General features: G+C 45.3%; 1 protein-coding gene across 1 annotated transcript; it reads right to left on the bottom strand.

Moving 5' to 3' along the window:
* Window positions 1-1,167: 1,167 nt before the first annotated feature.
* Window positions 1,168-18,354, bottom strand: LOC123995392 (SNW domain-containing protein 1). Its single transcript, XM_046298965.1, has 13 exons — window positions 18,199-18,354; window positions 17,579-17,732; window positions 17,106-17,267; window positions 16,568-16,770; window positions 15,168-15,272; window positions 14,724-14,793; window positions 11,229-11,294; window positions 10,983-11,099; window positions 10,631-10,775; window positions 8,821-8,923; window positions 8,216-8,333; window positions 5,473-5,636; window positions 1,168-2,094 (listed from the first exon to the last, which is right to left on the bottom strand). The coding sequence occupies exons 1-13, from the start codon at window positions 18,210-18,212 to the stop codon at window positions 1,902-1,904; spliced, it is 1,614 nt and encodes a 537-aa protein (XP_046154921.1). The 5' UTR covers window positions 18,213-18,354; the 3' UTR covers window positions 1,168-1,901.
* Window positions 18,355-19,278: the final 924 nt, after the last annotated feature.

Here is a 19,278-nt window from a genome sequence, read left to right as displayed (position 1 = left end):
GGTCTGTTAGTTAAAGCTTGGTAACAAATGGGTCTTCCAAATGGACAATGACCCCAAGCACTCTTCCAAATGTGGTAAAAATGGCTTAACGTCAACAAAGTCAAGGTATTGGAGTGGCCATCACAAAGCCCTGACCTCAATCCCATAGAAAATTTGTGGGCAGAACTGAAAAAGTGTGTGCGAGCAAGGAGGCCTACAAACCTGACTCAGATACAACAGCTCTGTCAGGAGGAATGGGACAAAATGTACCCAACTTATTGTGGGAACCTTGTGGAAGGCTACCTGAAACATTTGACCAAAGTTAAACAATTTAAAAGCAATGCTACCAAATACTAATTGAGTGTATGTAAACTTCTGACCCACTGGGTATGTGAAAAGAATGTGAATTAAAGCTGAAATAATTCTCTATTATTCTGACATTTCCCATTCTTAAAACAAAAGTGATGACCCTAACTGACCTAAGACAGGGAATTTTTACTAGGTTTTAATGTCAGGAATTGTGAAAAACTGAGTTTAAATGCACTTGGCTAAGGTGTATGTAAACATCCGATTTCAACTGTATGTACTTCACAACTTCGTCCCAGACCTGTTTCAAGAGCTCCTTGGTCTTCATGATGCCCCTTGCTTTGTGGTGTTGTAGACTCTGGGGCTTTTCAGAACAGGTGTATATTGAGATCATGTGACACTTAAAGTCCACCTGTGTTCAATCTAACTAATTATGTGACTTCTGAAGGTAAGTAGTGGCACCAGGTCTTATTTAGGGGCTTCATAACAAAGGGGGTGAATACATTTGCACGCACCACTTCTCCATTTTTAAAATTTAAACAAGTAATTTTTTTCATTTTACTTCACCAATTTGGACTATTTTGTGTATGTCCATTACATGAAATCCAAATAAAAATCTGTTTAAATTAAGTTGTAATGCAACTAAACAGGAAAAATGACAAGGGGGATGAATGCTTTTGAAGGCACTGTATCTACCTCCATTACCTCGTACCTCTGCACATTGACTCAGTACTGGTACCCTGTGTATTAATTCATTGTGTTATTAAATCTTTAAAATATTTCTCTCTACATTGTTGAGAAGGGTCTGAAAGTAAGCATTTCACTCTTAGTCTACACCTGTGGTTTTACAAAGCATGTGACAAATAAAATGGGATAGCACTGTAGAATCACACTGGTTTTATGTTTATTAGCACAAACCTAAAAATAAAAAAAATATGAGACACGTTCAATCCACTAGTTGAAGTGTATTCAGTGTTAAGAGTAGGGTTACACTATCCCAGACGTAACAGAGTTTGTCATTATTATCAAGATACAATAGACTAGATCACTTAAGATCGGAATTCAAACTCAAATCACGGGAATGCTGCTGGATCAAAGATAATTTAACAAAACAAGTCATAATAACATTGCTTAATACAACTAGGGGGCTTTACTTTAAAAACATTTTACAGGCGAGACTCTGTTCCATGTAAAGATTAAGGGATGGTGTAAAGAAAATAGAAAAAAAAGGTCATCATCAACATAGATGTGAAGAACAATCCCTGCTAGTTCCTTGGGGTTTCAGCCAAACAACAGACGAGACAAATGGATGTCTGTACTGTCCAGCCAAGGCCCTGACCCCCCCCCCCCCCAAAACCCTGGGTCGTATTCAGTGGGCACAAAAGCAGAACACTGTGTCAAAGTTTAAAACAAAGGAAAATTAACTAAAACAACGCTAAAATGGCAACTCCTACTTTTCAAATGTTTTTGGGAGATTTTGTGCCAAATGAACGCTACCCCACTATCAGACTTGTCGTCTCAGGTGGAAACTTGTTTCAAAAACAGCCGCAGCCATTTTTGTGCCTACTGAACGCTACCCTCCCATCCCACCAGACTGGGTCTCTTGCTCCGTCCTCTCACTCCTTCCTGCGTTTCTTGTCGTGGTCGTAGTCCTTGGAGCCTCTGCTGGTGGAGGGTCTCTTGGAGCCGCCGTGTTGCTTCGCCTCCTCTAAAAACTTGTCCAGACCGAACGGATCCTCCTCAAACTGGACAGGGCCGTCACGACGAGGACCGTGGTCCGTACCAGAGAACTCACGGTCCGGAACAAACCTGGAAGGGGAGGAATCAGTTGCATTAGTGCTGGGCAAAACAAATGTGCTCCCGTCAAGAAGGATTATAAATTCCTTTAGTTCCCTACAACCCTGGGGTGTAGACGGGAGGGGACAGAGGTAAAGGAAGTTGAATCATTTGGAAATAGTGTTCACTCAAAAACATTCCTCAAACATGGTTGGTTGTTGAATTCTGGTAAGTACAGGGGACAGACTTGGTATGACCCATATGAAGTGCAGTGCTGAGTAAATAAATGCATTAAACAATTCATCCTTTGAAGTGTTTTCCATTTAACTTTCAAAGGTCTAATGTCTCCATATTTCAAACATAATAAGGGCAGGTTGAATTTACCACTGATAGACTGTTCCATAGGGTTTATCAACCTATAGCTCGTATCACATTCCACCATCGGTCCCTGTTAAAGTGACCTGTTATCTGTAGCCCAGTAAAGAAACCAATCACATAAAGCAGCCAGTGAAACTAAGGTAGACTGTCTGAGGAGACGCTGTGGACATCAGGGTAGGGATTCTGCAGATGAAGTACAGACACTCTGCTCTGGTATACACACTTTACGGTCGACCTCTGGTAAGAACTGCACACTCCACTTAGGGAAAGATCACTATAGTACCTACAGACTGGAGCGTTCTGGCAGTGTGTTTATCTATCAGCAGTGGACTGTGTCTCTCCCAGAGAAGAAGCAGCACCTTCCGACACGTTTTGCTCTTCATTGTAACCAGAGGGCCGAGAGAAATACTATGCAGCCAGTCTCTCTCGGCTTGGAGTTGAGAAGAGACTGACTGCATCACTTATTTTAATAAGAAACATTGTGTTGGAAATTCCAAATGGTTTGCATTAGTCAACAGCGCTGACACACACACCCCACCAGACATGCCACCACCAGTCCCCAGGTCCAGAACAAATGAAAGGAAACAGTGTTACACAGAGCCATGAGTCCATCTTATGTAGCGCAAATGAACAGCAAACCTGGTTTCAAATAAAACAAATAAAGCAACACCCCACGGCACAATTCCTCTCCCCCACGTGACCTACTGGTTGTGTGTCTGTACTGACATGTGGCCTACTGGTTGTGTGTCTGTACTGACGTGTGGCCTACTGGTTGTGTGTCTGTACTGACGTGTGACCTACTGGTTGTGTGTCTGTACTGACATGTGACCTACTGGTTGTGTGTCTGTACTGACATGTGGCCTGACCTACTGGTTGTGTGTCTGTACTGACATGTGACCTACTGGTTGTGTGTCTGTACTGACATGTGGCCTGACATGAGGCCTACTGGTTGTGTGTCTGTACTGACATGTGACCTACTGGTTGTGTGTCTGTACTGACATGTGGCCCTACTGGTTGTGTGTCTGTACTGACATGTGACCTACTGGTTGTGTGTCTGTACTGACATGTGACCTGACATGTGGCCTACTGGTTGTGTGTCTGTACTGACATGTGACCTACTGGTTGTGTGTCTGTACTGACCTACTGTGTGACCTGTGACTGGTTGTGTGTCTGTACTGACATGTGACCCTACTGGTTGTGTGTCTGTACTGACATGTGACCTACTGGTTGTGTGTCTGTACTGACATGTGACCTACTGGTTGTGTGTCTGTACTGACATGTGACCTGACTGGTTGTGTGTCTGTACTGACATGTGACCTACTGGTTGTGTGTCCGTACTGACATGTGACCTACTGGTTGTGTGTCTGTACTGACATGTGACCTACTGGTTGTGTGTCTGTACTGACATGTGGCCTACTGGTTGTGTGTCTGTACTGACATGTGACCTACTGGTTGTGTGTCTGTACTGACATGTGACCTACTGGTTGTGTGTCTGTACTGACATGTGACCTACTGGTTGTGTGTCTGTACTGACATGTGACCTACTGGTTGTGTGTCTGTACTGACATGTGGTTGTGTGTCCTACTGGTTGTGTGTCTGTACTGACATGTGGCCTACTGGTTGTGTGTCTGTACCTGACTGGTGTGGCCTACTGGTTGTGTGTGTGTCTGTACTGACATGTGGCCTACTGGTTGTGTGTCTGTACTGTGACTGGTTGTGTGTGTCTGTACTGACATGTGACCTACTGGTTGTGTGTCTGTACTGACATGTGACCTACTGGTTGTGTGTCTGTACTGACATGTGGCCTACTGGTTGTGTGTCTGTACTGACATGTGGCCTACTGGTTGTGTGTCTGTACTGACATGTGGCCTACTGGTTGTGTGTCTGTACTGACATGTGGCCTACTGGTTGTGTGTCTGTACTGACATGTGGCCTACTGGTTGTGTGTCTGTACTGACATGTGGCCTACTGGTTGTGTGTCTGTACTGACATGTGGCCTACTGGTTGTGTGTCTGTACTGACATGTGGCCTACTGGTTGTGTGTCTGTACTGACATGTGACCTACTGGTTGTGTGTCTGTACTGACATGTGGCCTACTGGTTGTGTGTCTGTACTGACATGTGGCCTACTGGTTGTGTGTCTGTACTGACATGTGGCCTACTGGTTGTGTGTCTGTACTGACATGTGACCTACTGGTTGTGTGTCTGTACTGACATGTGGCCTACTGGTTGTGTGTCTGTACTGACATGTGGCCTGACATGTGGCCTACTGGTTGTGTGTCTGTACTGACATGTGGCCTACTGGTTGTGTGTCTGTACTGACATGTGGCCTACTGGTTGTGTGTCTGTACTGACATGTGACCTGTACTGGTTGGTGTCCGTACTGACATGTGGCCTACTGGTTGTGTGTCCGTACTGACATGTGGCCTACTGGTTGTGTGTCCGTACTGACATGTGACCTGACATGTGGCCTACTGGTTGTGTGTCTGTACTGACATGTGACCTGACATGTATGTGGAACTGAAAGATGCACAAACACACTACATGTTCATGTTTTTAATTGCATGTAATTGTATTTAGTCTAATGTCTGTTAGGTTGTGGTGTTGGTCTCCAGTAACACTAGCTGTCACCAATGTGTCGGCTAAAGTGGATCCTAATAAAAACCTAAATGTTAACCTTAACGTTACCTCATCAATTCAGGTCATTTGCTGCGATATGGATTTTTGTCCATATCGCCCAGCTAGATGCCCCAGTCATTACAAGACATGTCCTTGTACATATGTGTGTATATATATGGCGGCAGGGTAGCCTAGTGGTTAGAGCGTTGGACTAGTAACCGGAAGGCTGCAAGTTCAAATCCCCAAGCTGACAAGGTACAAATTTTGTTGTTCTGCCCCTGAACAGGCAGTTAACCCACTGTTCCTAGGCCGTCATTATTGAAAATAAGAATGTCCTTAACTGACTTGCCTAGTTAAATAAATATAAATATAACAGTATATCATAAATACAGGGTAATAAGATGGCCTTGCGTACTTGCTGCTCTGCATGAGTGTGTCCAGGTCGTCCCCATACATGTCCTTGTCAGAGCTCTTGGTGGGCCTGTAGATGTTCTGGGCCATATCGCTGCCTCTCCTGAACGGCTGGTCGTACACGTTGTACATCTCATCCTCCCCACCTGCAAAACCACTGTCCATACCCTGGGGGGGGGGGGTCAAAAATAAAGCTTGTAAGAATTTCTGTGCAAAATGTCCAAACTAAATGAGTTTGACCGGCTGTAAGGAAATAAAAACCAGTGAAAACAACCCAACTTGTTTATGATAAAATTTCAGTTCTGCTTGGATCCATATTTTAAGTGGTTTAAATACTAAATCAGCTTTTATGATGTTGATAAAGATAAACTTTTACAGACGGTCCCTATCTGCACATTGACTTTCAGCATTCTTGAGAAAAAAGTGAATCATATTTCTCCATCCTGTTCCCCAGTCAAAATGTAGCCCACATTTGTTATATCATTTTACTGCATTAAATTCTTAATTCAGCAGGAGTTGATGTTGAGGCTATGTGAGAGTTTACAGACTACAGTCAGTGTCCAGATTTCACTTTGCCTTCAACCCATCTGAACAGTAGGCAACAGTTCTCTTGATGTGTCATAGGCCTGTTTGAAGTGCCCATCTGGTGACTGTCTAATCATCACACATAACCTAGTTATACTAACCTAGCCATAACCTAACCTAGCCATAACATAACCTAGTTATAACCTGCCATAACCTGTTATAACCTGTTATAACCTGCCATAACCTGTTATAACCTAGCCATAACCTAATAACCTAGTTATAACCTAGTTATAACCTAGTTATAACCTAGTTATAACCTAGCCATAACCTAACCTAGTTATAACCTAGCCATAACCTAACCTAGTTATAACCTAGCCATAACCTAACCTAGTTATAACCTAGCCATAACCTAACCTAGTTATAACCTAGCCATAACCTAACCTAGCCATAACCTAACCTAGCCATAACCTAACCTAGCCATAACCTAACCTAGCCATAACCTAACCTAGCCATAACCTAACCTAGCCATAACCTAACCTAGCCATAACCTAACCTAGCCATAACCTAACCTAGCCATAACCTAACCTAGCCATAACCTAACCTAGCCATAACCTAACCTAGCCATAACCTAACCTAGTAATAACCTAGCCATAACCTAACCTAGCCATAACCTAGCCATAACCCAACCTAGTTATAACCTAGCCATAACCTAACCTAGCCATAACCTAACCTAACCTAGCCCCAACCTAGCCATAACCTAGCCATAACCTAGCCATAACCTAACCTAGCCATAACCCAACCTAGCCATAACCTAACCTAGCCATAACCCAACCTAGCCATAACCTAACCTAGCCATAACCCAACCTAGCCATAACCCAACCTAGCCATAACCTAACCTAGCCATAACCCAACCTAGTTATAACCTAGCCATAACCCAACCTAGCCATAACCCAACCTAGCCATAACCCAACCTAGCCATAACCCAACCTAGCCATAACCCAACCTAGCCATAACCCAACCTAGCCATAACCCAACCTAGCCATAACCCAACCTAGCCATAACCCAACCTAGCCATAACCCAACCTAGCCATAACCCAACCTAGCCATAACCCAACCTAGCCATAACCCAACCTAGCCAACCTAATAACCCAACCTAGCCATAACCCAACCTAGCCATAACCCAACCTAGCCATAACCCAACCTAGCCATAACCCCTAGCCATAACCTAGCCATAACCCAACCTAGCCATAACCCAACCTAGCCATAACCCAACCTAGCCATAACCCAACCTAGCCATAACCCAACCTAGCCATAACCCAACCTAGCCATAACCCAACCTAGCCATAACCCAACCTAGCCATAACCCAACCTAGCCATAACCTAGCCATAACCCAACCTAGCCATAACCCAACCTAGCCATAACCTAACCTAGCCTAGCCATAACCTAGCCTAGCCATAACCTAGCCATAACATAACCTAGCCATAACATAACCTAGCCATAACATAACCTAGCCATAACTAGCCATAACTAGCCATAACTAGCCATAACTAGCCATAACATAACCTAGCCATAACTAGCCATAACATAACCTAGCCATAACTAGCCATAACATAACCTAGCCATAACTAGCCATAACATAACCTAGCCATAACCTAGCCATAACCTAGCCATAACCTAGCCATAACTAGCCATAACATAACCTAGCCATAACTAGCCATAACATAACCTAGCCATAACTAGCCATAACATAACCTAGCCATAACTAGCCATAACATAACCTAGCCATAACTACTTTCCTGCACCTCTCTTCTCTTTATTTTCAACTCTCTTTTTCAGTTTCCTCTTATTGAATAAAATTCAAATATTGTTTTTTTCCCCCCTGTGGTTCGACAAAAGCTTTTTCTGCCCGTTCCCAAAAGCATTTGTGCGTATTTGGCACAAGTCCCGTTAGGCCCTAAAGCCTAGGATTACACACTAACGCCAGACAGACTAAAATAATGAAAGAAAAACCTCAATGTCCCCAATAGATATAAATTGCACAAGAATTATAGATGAATGAATTGGTTATGGTATTGTTTTGTCTTCATCCTACCTTCCTTCCTTCAGCCATACAATATTTCATGACCCTAACCCCACCCGCCTGTGGATATAACCGTGGGGACGGCAGGTTATGGGTCAACCTGCGCATAACTAGTGTGTGTGTGTGTGCGCTCCATCTCACCTTGCTCTGGTTAAACAGTCTCTGGTCATACTGAGCCTCGTTGGAGGCTCTAGGGTTGGGCTGGCCCAGAGCGATCAGCTCACTGACATCTCTGTCCTGGTCTCTCTGCAGCTTCGACCTGACGATGGAAACACACCAGACAGACAGTTGAGGAAGAAGGAGACAGACAACAGGAGACATTAATTTAAAAGTACTACAACGGAAGGTAGCCTGCGAGCTAAAAACCTAGCGCACCCAACCTCTGTAGCTCTGTGTGGAATTCGTCTCTGCTCCAAACCAGACACACTATAACACCAGGGCACATTACGGTCCCATAACTTCATCATCCCCAATCTCTACAAATCTGCAGATAATCACGTCCAGCAGAAGCGACGGCAAGGTTAAGTACTCTCTGTTGGTGCCCCACCCCCCGTTGTCTCCCCGCAGTCGTAGCAGACAGACGAGGGGTCAGGGCTGGGTGCTGCTGTGGTGAGCTGCATTCATTCAACGTTTCTTACACACCATGAATGATTCCGCTGTGTGTGTAGAGTCAGTGTGTGTAAGTATGTGTGTGTATGTAATGGCGTGTGTATGTATGTGTGTTGCGTTGTTAAAAATGATTGTACCTCTTATCAGGGGCAGCCCTGGAGATGTTCCTGTCGTGCTGTCTCTCTTTCCTCCTGTCATGACGGATCTCGTCACGCTCTCTGGCCTCACCGTCCTCTCCACCTGCCACAGGAGAGACGGAGGGAGGAGAGAGAAATACAGAGGGAGAAGAAACAGGGAATGGAGAGAGGGAGAAGAAACAGGGAATGGAGAGAGGGAGAAGAAACAGGGAATGGAGAGAGGGAGAAGAAACAGGGAATGGAGAGAGGGAGAAGAAACAGGGAATGGAGAGAGGGAGAAGAAACAGGGAATGGAGAGAGGGAGAAGAAACAGGGAATGGAGAGAGGGAGAAGAAACAGGGAATGGAGAGAGGGAGAAGAAACAGGGAATGGAGAAGAAACAGGGAATGGAGAGAAGAAACAGGGAATGGAGAGAGGGAGAAGAAACAGGGAATGGAGAGAGGGAGAAGAAACAGGGAATGGAGAGAGGGAGAAGAAACAGGGAATGGGAGAGGGAGAAGAAACAGGGAATGGAGAGAGGGAGAAGAAACAGGGAATGGAGAGAGGGAGAAGAAACAGGGAATGGAGAGAGGGAGAAGAAACAGGGAATGGAGAGAGGGAGAAGAAACAGGGAATGGAGAGAGGGAGAAGAAACAGGGAATGGAGACAGTGCAGGGGAGAAGAAACAGGGAATGGGAGTGCAGGGGGAGAAGAAACAGGGAATGAGAGAGTGGGACAGTGCAGGGGAGAAGAAACAGGGAATGAGAGAGGGAGAAGAAACAGGGAATGAGAGAGGGGACAGTGCAGGGGAGAAAAACAGGGAATGAGAGAGGGAGAGAAGAGAAAAACAGGGAATGAGAGAGGGAGAAGAAAAACAGGGAATGGAGAGACAGTGCAGGGGAGAAGAAACAGGGAATGGAGAGACAGTGGGGGAGAAGAAACAGGGAATGGAGAGTGGGACAGTGGGGGGAGAAGAAACAGGGAATGAGAGAGTGGGACAGTGCAGGGGGAGAAGAAACAGGGAATGAGAGAGTGGGACAGTGCAGGGGGAGAAGAAACAGGGAATGAGAGAGTGGGACAGTGCAGGGGGAGAAGAAACAGGGAATGAGAGAGTGGGACAGTGCAGGGGGAGAAGAAACAGGGAATGAGAGAGTGGGACAGTGCAGGGGAGAAGAAACAGGGAATGAGAGTGGGACAGTGCAGGGGGAGAAGAAACAGGGAATGAGAGAGTGGGACAGTGCAGGGGGAGAAGAAACAGGGAATGAGAGAGTGGGACAGTGCAGGGGGAGAAGAAACAGGGAATGAGAGAGTGGGACAGTGCAGGGGAGAAGAAACAGGGAATGAGAGAGTGGGACAGTGCAGGGGGAGAGAAGAAACAGGGAATGAGAGAGTGGGACAGTGCAGGGGAGAATGAGGAGACAGTGCAGGGGGAAACAGGGAATGAGAGAGTGGGACAGTGCAGGGGGAGAGAGGGAGAAGAAACAGGGAATGAAGAGAGTGGGACAGTGCAGGGGGAGAGAGGGAGCAAGGGGGTTACCAGGAGGCTGACTCATAAACGACAGCTGAGTCTAGTCCTCCCTCTGCATCACAGAGCTACTTGGTCAAGACTCAGAAAGTGTTTCTAAATGCTGCATTTGGTTAAACAGCGACCGTATATTTCATTTAATGTACTTATTAGGGATTTGTGACCATGATAACCAAAACGTTGATACTTTGCAACTCTTCACATTGGCAGTCCTTGTACAGGAAAACACAAAATCATAAACCGATGATCTGATCCTAGATCTGTGGTTAGGGTAGAATTAAAGCAAGAAGAGGGTGGTGAACTGACCTTTGTCCCCTCCGTGACCTTTGATCCCTGCCCTGCGGTCTCGGGCCATCTGAGCCAGCTCTCGGAGCTTCTCCTCCTTCTTCTCCTTCTCTTTCTGGGCCATCTTCTTCTCCACCTGGGCTCTCATCTCCACAGCCTCTCTGGCCTAAACACAACAACAAAGAGAGAACACACAATAGGATGTTCATGGCGACAGAATCACTCGGAAATCCATATCACACAGAACTGTAGATGGATTTGAAATGGACAAAAAGATAAGACCATTCACAACCAAAACATTATTTCAGAGAGGCTCTGAGAAGTTGCTACGGCACAGGATGAACACCAGGATCCAAACCCACAGACTGTTTACCTTTCGGTCAGCAATGTAGAGCGCCTCGGCCAGTTTGGCAAAGTTCTCGTTGATGTGAACGGTCTGCAGTCCTCTACCGTCCGCAGCCAGACGCTTGTCCAGTGGGATGGTGTAACCCTAAGGAGACCAATCACAGAACACAGGAGATGGGCTTCCAGCGTTATCGCTCAGGGCCCCAAACAAAGATACATGTCTCATGAATTCACCAGTGCCTCCAGAGGGAGGGAGCAGAGGTAGAGTCAGTACCTTTGCGTTCTTCCAGTTTGAAATACAGGGGGGAATCTTCCACTCCTGTTGCTCCTTGACAGTCATCTGAAAGGACAGAGAGAAAACACGTCACGTCTTTGTCCAACATTTACACAGCTAGAGAGAGAAGGTTCCAGATGAACCCATTTATTTACAGCTAGAGAGAGAAGGTTCCAGAGGAACCCATTTATTTACACAGCTAGAGAGAGAAGGTTCCAGATGAACCCATTTATTTACAGGAACCCATTTATTTACACAGATGAACTAGAGGGAGAAGGTTCCAGATGAACCCATTTATTTACACAGCTAGAGGGAGAAGGTTCCAGATGAACCCATTTATTTACACAGCTAGAGGGAGAAGGTTCCAGATGAACCCATTTATTTACACAGCTAGAGGGAGAAGGTTCCAGATGAACCCATTTATTTACACAGCTAGAGGGAGAAGGTTCTAGAGGGAGAAGGTTCCAGATGAACCCATTTATTTACACAGCTAGAGGAGAAGGTTCCAGATGAACCCATTTATTTACACAGCTAGAGGGAGAAGGTTCCAGATGAACCCATTTATTTACACAGCTAGAGAGAGAAGGTTCCAGATGAACCCATTTATTTACACAGCTAGAGGGAGGAGGTTCCAGATGAACCCATTTATTTACACAGCTAGAGGGAGAAGGTTCCAGATGAACCCATTTATTTACACAGCTAGAGGGAGAAGGTTCCAGATGAACCCATTTATTTACACAGCTAGAGAGAGAAGGTTCCAGATGAACCCATTTATTTACACAGCTAGAGGGAGGAGGTTCCAGATGAACCCATTTACACAGCTAGAGGGAGAAGGTTCCAGATGAACCCATTTATTTACACAGCTAGAGGGAGAAGGTTCCAGATGAACCCATTTACACAGCTAGAGGGAGGAGGTTCCAGAGGAACCCATTTACACAGCTAGAGGGAGGAGGTTCCAGAGGAACCCATTTACACAGCTAGAGGGAGGAGGTTCCAGAGGAACCCATTTACACAGCTAGAGGGAGGAGGTTCCAGAGGAACCCATTTACACAGCTAGAGGGAGGAGGTTCCAGATGAACCCATTTACACAGCTAGAGAGAGAAGATTCCAGATGAACCCATTTACACAGCTAGAGAGAGAAGGTTCCAGATGAACCCATTTACACAGCTAGAGGGAGGAGGTTCCAGATGAACCCATTTACACAGCTAGAGAGAGAAGATTCCAGATGAACCCATTTACACAGCGAGAGGGAGAAGGTTCCAGATGAACCCATTTACACAGCGAGAGGGAGAAAGTCACAGTGATGTATTCAACTGACCCGATGCTTTTAAAACAGAATTAAAGTGCTCAGAACAGAACGGTACTAACTTTGCCTAAACCTTGAGATGCATGTATCTGTCTGAACCCCTATGGTCTGAACGAGGGACAATATTTTCATTAATTTTTAAACAAACATTTCAACTGCCCCTTTTCTCTCTCATTCAACTTATTTTTATGATCTTCATAAAATGACGTGAATTCACAATTCAGATACGGTGCATCGTACAATCGCAGTTCAATGTACCGAAGGCATGGTTACCAACCAGCTAGACAGCACCCACCTTACCACTCTCCCCCCACCCACTCAGTAACGATGGTATTAATGCTGTCCACCACCCACTCAGTAACGATGGTATTACTGCTGTCCACCACCCACTCAGTAACGATGGTATTAATGCTGTCCACCACCCACTCAGTAACGATGGTATTACTGCTGTCCACCACCCACTCAGTAACGATGGTATTACTGCTGTCCACCACCCACTCAGTAACGATGGTATTAATGCTGTCCACCACCCACTCAGTAACGATGGTATTAATGCTGTCCACCACCCACTCAGTAACGATGGTATTAATGCTGTCCACCACCCACTCAGTAACGATGGTATTAATGCTGTCCACCACCCACTCAGTAACGATGGTATTAATGGTATTAATGCTGTCCACCACCCACTCAGTAACGATGGTATTAATGCTGTCCACCACCCACTCAGTAACGATGGTATTAATGCTGTCCACCACCCACTCAGTAACGATGGTATTAATGTTGTCCACCACCCACTCAGTAACGATGGTATTAATGTTGTCCACCACCCACTCAGTAACGATGGTATTAATGTTGTCCACCACCCACTCAGTAACGATGGTATTAATGTTGTCCACCACCCACTCAGTAACGATGGTATTAATGTTGTCCACCACCCACTCAGTAACGATGGTATTAATGTTGTCCACCACCCACTCAGTAACGATGGTATTAATGTTGTCCACCACCCACTCAATCTGTTGTTAACGCCACGTATGTTGGTTGAGAGTTAGCGCTTTGTACATGCAGAGCAGTCATGGTTTTTCAACATCTTGTGGTCTGGCTCTTAGTATACCATCAGGGTATTGAAGCCTACATCCTCAACCACTGACAATGCCTGCATATCAACTGCAGTCATTTCTGTAATCAGTGCTGTGATTCTCACTCCGTCCCTCATCGCCCTGCTGCCAACAACGGGTTGGGTCTCACTCTGCCTCCCGTTCAGCACCTGTTCTGCCAGCAACGGGTTGGGTCTCACTCTGCCTCCCGTTCAGCACCTGTCAGCACCTCTGCCAGCCTCCCGTTCAGCACCTGTTCTGCCAGCAACGGGTTGGGTATCACTCTGCCTCCTTCCCAGCACCTGTTCTGCCAACAACGGGTTGGGTCTCACTCTGCCTCCCTCCCAGCACCTGTTCTGCCAGCAACGGGTTGGGTCTCACTCTGCCTCCCGTTCAGCCAGCAACGGGTTGGGTCTCACGCTGCCTCCCGTTCAGCACCTGTTCTGCCAACAACGGGTTGGGTCTCACTCTGCCTCCCGTTCAGCACCTGTTCTGCCAACAACGGGTTGGGTCTCACGCTGCCTCCCGTTCTGTCAGCAACGGGTTGGGTCTCACTCTGCCTCCCGTTCTGTCAGCAACGGGTTGGGTCTCACTCTGCCTCCCGTTCTGTCAGCAACGGGTTGGGTCTCACTCTGCCTCCCGTTCTGTCAGCAACGGGTTGGGTCTCACTCTGCCTCCCTTCCAGCACCTGTTCTGCCACTGTAGCTCAACTCCACTTGGCAAAGTTTACATCTGATCACCTTCTCAAAGTATTGCCATACAGGTCTTCGCTTCTTTGTCTCACCATCTGCCATTTCTACACCTGTTAACGACGATGACGTGTGGGGCGCTTTAGAGCCGTGGCAAATCATTTGAAAGATGCACATTGCCTACCTGTAGTATTTTTATATATTATATATTTATATATTTGTTACATTTAAATGTTGTCCTGGTCATTATAAAGGCACCTGTTAGTGACAGTTTGGTGATAACTGCACTAGGATTTTAATCTAAATAAATAAAAAAGGTTTTCAGTTAGGGATTATTTTCCGAAACGTTAACGATTCCAAATTCGTTCAAACGTCACACCCCTTGTCTGAACCCCAACAGTACCTTTCTGCTGGGAGAGTGCATGACTGGTGCAGGAGGGGAGGGAGGACCACGAGGAATCTTCTTGTTGATCCTGAAACAATCAAACATGTCATTTTAGTTAACACAATAAGGGGGTGGGCATCTAGTCTGCATCTGTTTTGTTTAAGGCTATGCATGACTCGAGTTACGCCAGCAAGATAATACTGAAAAGCATTTTATTTAACCTTTATTTAACCAGGCAAGTCAGGTAAGAAAAAAACATTATTTTCAATGACGGCCTAGGAACAGTGGGATAACTGCCTGTTCAGGGGCAGAACAACAGATCTGTACCTTGTCAGGTCGGGGGTTTGAACTTGCAACCGTCGGTTACTAGTCCAATGCTCTAACCACTAGGCTACCCTGCCGCATGTCAGTTAACGAGTTTAGCAATAATTTAGTTAGTGACCTTTATGTAAATGTACTTACTTGAAGCGTGGGGGCTCCATGGGGTCCTTCTGCATCTCCACCATACGGATGACCCTCTGTTTGGCCCCGGAGTTGAAGGCCACACCCTGCTGGGAAGGAGTGTACCTGGTGGAATAACACACAAGGTATCAGCATCTACAGGCCCCTTTCAATAAACCACACAAACACTTTGAATAAATGATAGGTTTCACGGGGACTGTCCTGTACACATGTAGGTTTCACGGGGACTGTCCTGTACACATGTAGGTTTCACGGGGACTGTCCTGTACACATGTAGGTTTCACGGGGACTGTCCTGTACACATGTAGGCCTAGGCTACATGTTGCATGGAAGTACGCAAATGTTCAGACCACAATGATGATTTCTAAATTGCTTCTGAAAAATGTTGTATTATACTCTTTTATAGTATTATAGTCTTCTTTGGGGCAGAAATACATACACTTTGTGGCCAGTTTATTAGGTACAGTTTTAGTGGGCAGTTTATTACCCCCCCCCAATCACAAAAATGGTTAGCTCTATATCCATTATCTTAGATACGGCCCAGCATCCTGGGCTTTTCATTAACGACAGTGTGCAGGGTTTATAGAGAACAGTGCAAAAAAAAAAAAAAACATCCAGTCAGCAGCTTGTTAGCTTGCCTGTGGCTCAAAAACAGCTTGTTGATGAGAGGTCGAAGGAGAATGGCCACAAACAGACAAACAACGGCGCAATACAACAGTAGAGCGCAGAACTGCATTTCGGAAAGCACAACTCATCGGTACTTGTAACAGATGGACTATTGCAGCAGACGCCCACACCGGGTTCCACTCCGATCAGTTAAAAACAAGAAGAAGAGGCTCCAGTGGGCACGTGATCACCAACACTGGACAACTGAGGAGTGGAAAAACATTGCCTGGTTCGACGAAGCCCGTTCCAGTTGCGTCATGCGGATGGCAGTCAGGATTTGAATAAGCGGCACGAGTCCATGGCCCCATCCTGCTTGGTGTCAACGGTACATGCCGGGGAATTTAATTTTTTATTGTTATTTTTTACCTTTATTTAACTAGGCAAGTCAGTTAAGAACAAATTCTTATTTTCAATGATGACCTAGGAACAGTGGGTTAACTGCCTTGTTCAGGGGCAGAACGGCAGATTTTTACCTTGTCAGCTCGGAAATTCGATCTTGCAAGTCTAACGCTCTAACGACTAGGCTACCTGCCGCCCCATGGCGTGGCGGTGTAATGGCGTGGGGAATGTTTTCCTGGCACACGTTAGGTCCCTTGATCCCAATAGAGCAACGTTGGAACACCACTCCTTGTAGAATCCATTGACTGGAGAATTCAGGTAGTCCTGGAGGCAATACTAGACGTGCATACCTAATCAAAAATGGTCACTAATAGTGCATCAGAGAACAACCATACCTGATGTACTGTGCAGGGGCCTGTTTGTCTGCTGCCCTCACAGGCATGGCTGCAGCAATCTTCTGTGAGACCTGCTTCATCAGAGCATCGCGGGTCTTCTCTGTCAGCTCTTTGACAGCCTCCTCGTCGGGCTTCTGCAGCTCAGGAGCATCATCGTTCAGCACTTCCTTAGGAAGCAGGTCTGTGTACTTACTGAAGATCACCTGCACAGGGAAAACAGAGGAGACAGCGGAACATACATGAACTGAACTCTACACTGGTTCTCTATGGGGGCATTTATTCAAATGGCGGCCCCTTGTTTTTTTTATTTCACCTTTATTTAAGCAGGCAGGCCAGTTGAAAACAAGTTGTCATTTACAACTGCGACCTGGTCAAGATAAACGCATAGCAGCGTGACAAAAACAAACTAATTTTAACACATGATCTGGGCAAGACACAGCTTTATTTACTCGGTAACTATAGGACAACAACAATGGAGGCTCACAGCATAAATCCAAATAAAAATGGACCTTACTGTGATATTTAATCATATTCTTACCTTGTCCTTGCCCTGTCCCTGTCTGGCGATGGCATCGTATTTGATCTTGCCCTCAGCATCCACCTGAACTGCCAGGGCATTGGATGTCTTTTTCTTCCGGCCCATCTCCAGAGGGAACTGGGCCACGTGAATCTCAGGGAAGGCACCGCCATCTCCAAAGTCCTACAACACAAAACAAGGCAGAGTCAAACAAACAGAGACTAAGGGGAAGAGACTGTGTGGAGATATACCTCCATCTCCAAAGTCCTACAACGCAGGGGAGCCAAACACAAACCGAGGAAAAGTCTCACATTACCTCTTTTTTTCTGGACCGAGTACTATCTAACACAGCACCAACAATAGCAAACTCTTGTAAGGCTTTGACCGTCCCTTCCACTTTACATGGAGTCCCTTTTAATAAGACGACTCATAGCTAACACATAATCGCAGCCTCATTGAATTCATTAAACTAGGTATGGCGTAAATATCAGTACCTCCAGAGAGCGTGGCACCCAGCTCTTCCTGTAGCCGTAGGGAGGGGGTTCTCTGCGGGAGGAGACCAGGGCGGTGGAGTGGGACCTCTGTGCCCGGGCTCTCTCCTCTGACTCCAACTGGTCCTGAGACAGCTGGGTCGGCGCAGGTAGAAAGCTGCAGGCAGACAAACAAAGTTGTCAATATTCTTTCGCTATTAAATTGTATGTACGCAATTCAGGTATCTCGACTGTAAACAAGGCTAGCTAGTTATCTAACGTTCGCGTACGATGCATGTACTAGTTTGAAAGTTTAAACACAACACATGGTTGCGTTCGCAACTAGTAACGCCAATGTACATTTTCTAATAAACCTGGCCCGGATAAACCAAATACCTAGCTAGCTAATCCCCACGACAAGAAACCACCAGAGAGCAGTTAGCTAAAGTTAGCTTGCTAGCTAGCCAACTAGGCCAGGAGTTAGCCTAGCTAACTATATGCTAACGACCAAAACATCGATTTCATAAAAAGAATATGGGGGTAAGACGTAAGTAACTTTACATAATGTCTTAACATGCCATTTTATTATTTAAATGTGTTGTACATTCAGTAAAATATAAATAAGGCCTTGCCACACGACTCACCTCGTAAGCGACATTTTTTTTCTCTCCCCTTGCTCGCACAGACTGACGTCATACGTAGGTAACGCCACAATGTTCAGGATCTCGCGATATTAGATTGCAGCTACATGTATAACTTATTCTCTAGCATATGAGGTGATCGGTCCAGAGGCTTCCCGCATATTTCACTTTATTACGGTATATATAAAAATATAAAAAAATACGTAGAAAAAAAGAATGGCGAGTAAAAGACTATGATTTTTTTGACATTCTTACATGTTAGTCATTTAGCAGACCTACTTATCTAGAGTGACAAAAAGCCAATTTATGCTTGATTAGACCGTGTAGTAGGGTTGTGAATCAATTGTGGAGCCTCCGGAGTCTTGCGGTGGGTACTGCATCACGGTGTACTTCCCAAAGTTTGTAACCATCTGGAGGTCACCGTATATCTCCGTGTAGCTCCGCATTAACCAACCACAATTAATTGACTGGTTGATTGTTTGGTCATTAAGCAGTTGGTCGACCTAGATTGTTTTAGTTGACTGGTTGATTGTTTGGTCATTAAGCAGTTGGTCGACCTAGATTGTTTTAGTTGAGCAGTAACAAATATACAGCTCTGGAAAAAATGAAGAGACCACGGCAACATTATCGGTTTCTCTGGTTTTACTATTTATAGGTATGTGTTTGGCTAAAATTAAATGTTTTCTTTTATTCTATAAACTACTAACATTTCTCACAAATTCCAAATAAAAATATTGTCATTTAGAGCATTTATTTGCAGAAAATGACAATTGGTCAAAATAACAAAAATAAATGGTGTTGTCAGACCTCGAATAATGTCAAGAAAATAAGTTACTATTCATTTTCAAACAACACAGTACTAATGTTTTAACTTAGGAAGAGTTCAGAAATCAATATTTGGTGGAATAACCCTGATTTACAATCACAGCTTTCATGTGTCTTGGCAGGCTCTCCACCAGTCTTTCACATTGATGTTGGGGGACTTTATGTCACTCCTGGCACAAACATTCAAGCAGCTCAGCATTGTTTGATGTCTTGTGACCATACATCTTCCTCTTGATCACATTCCAGAGGTTTTCAATG

The sequence above is a fragment of the Oncorhynchus gorbuscha genome, linkage group LG14 (genome assembly GCF_021184085.1).
Source record: "Oncorhynchus gorbuscha isolate QuinsamMale2020 ecotype Even-year linkage group LG14, OgorEven_v1.0, whole genome shotgun sequence".
In the NCBI taxonomy this organism is placed as follows: Eukaryota; Metazoa; Chordata; class Actinopteri; order Salmoniformes; family Salmonidae; genus Oncorhynchus; species Oncorhynchus gorbuscha.
Note: the sequence above shows the minus strand (reverse complement) of the source record. Positions and strands in the feature narration are given on the sequence as shown.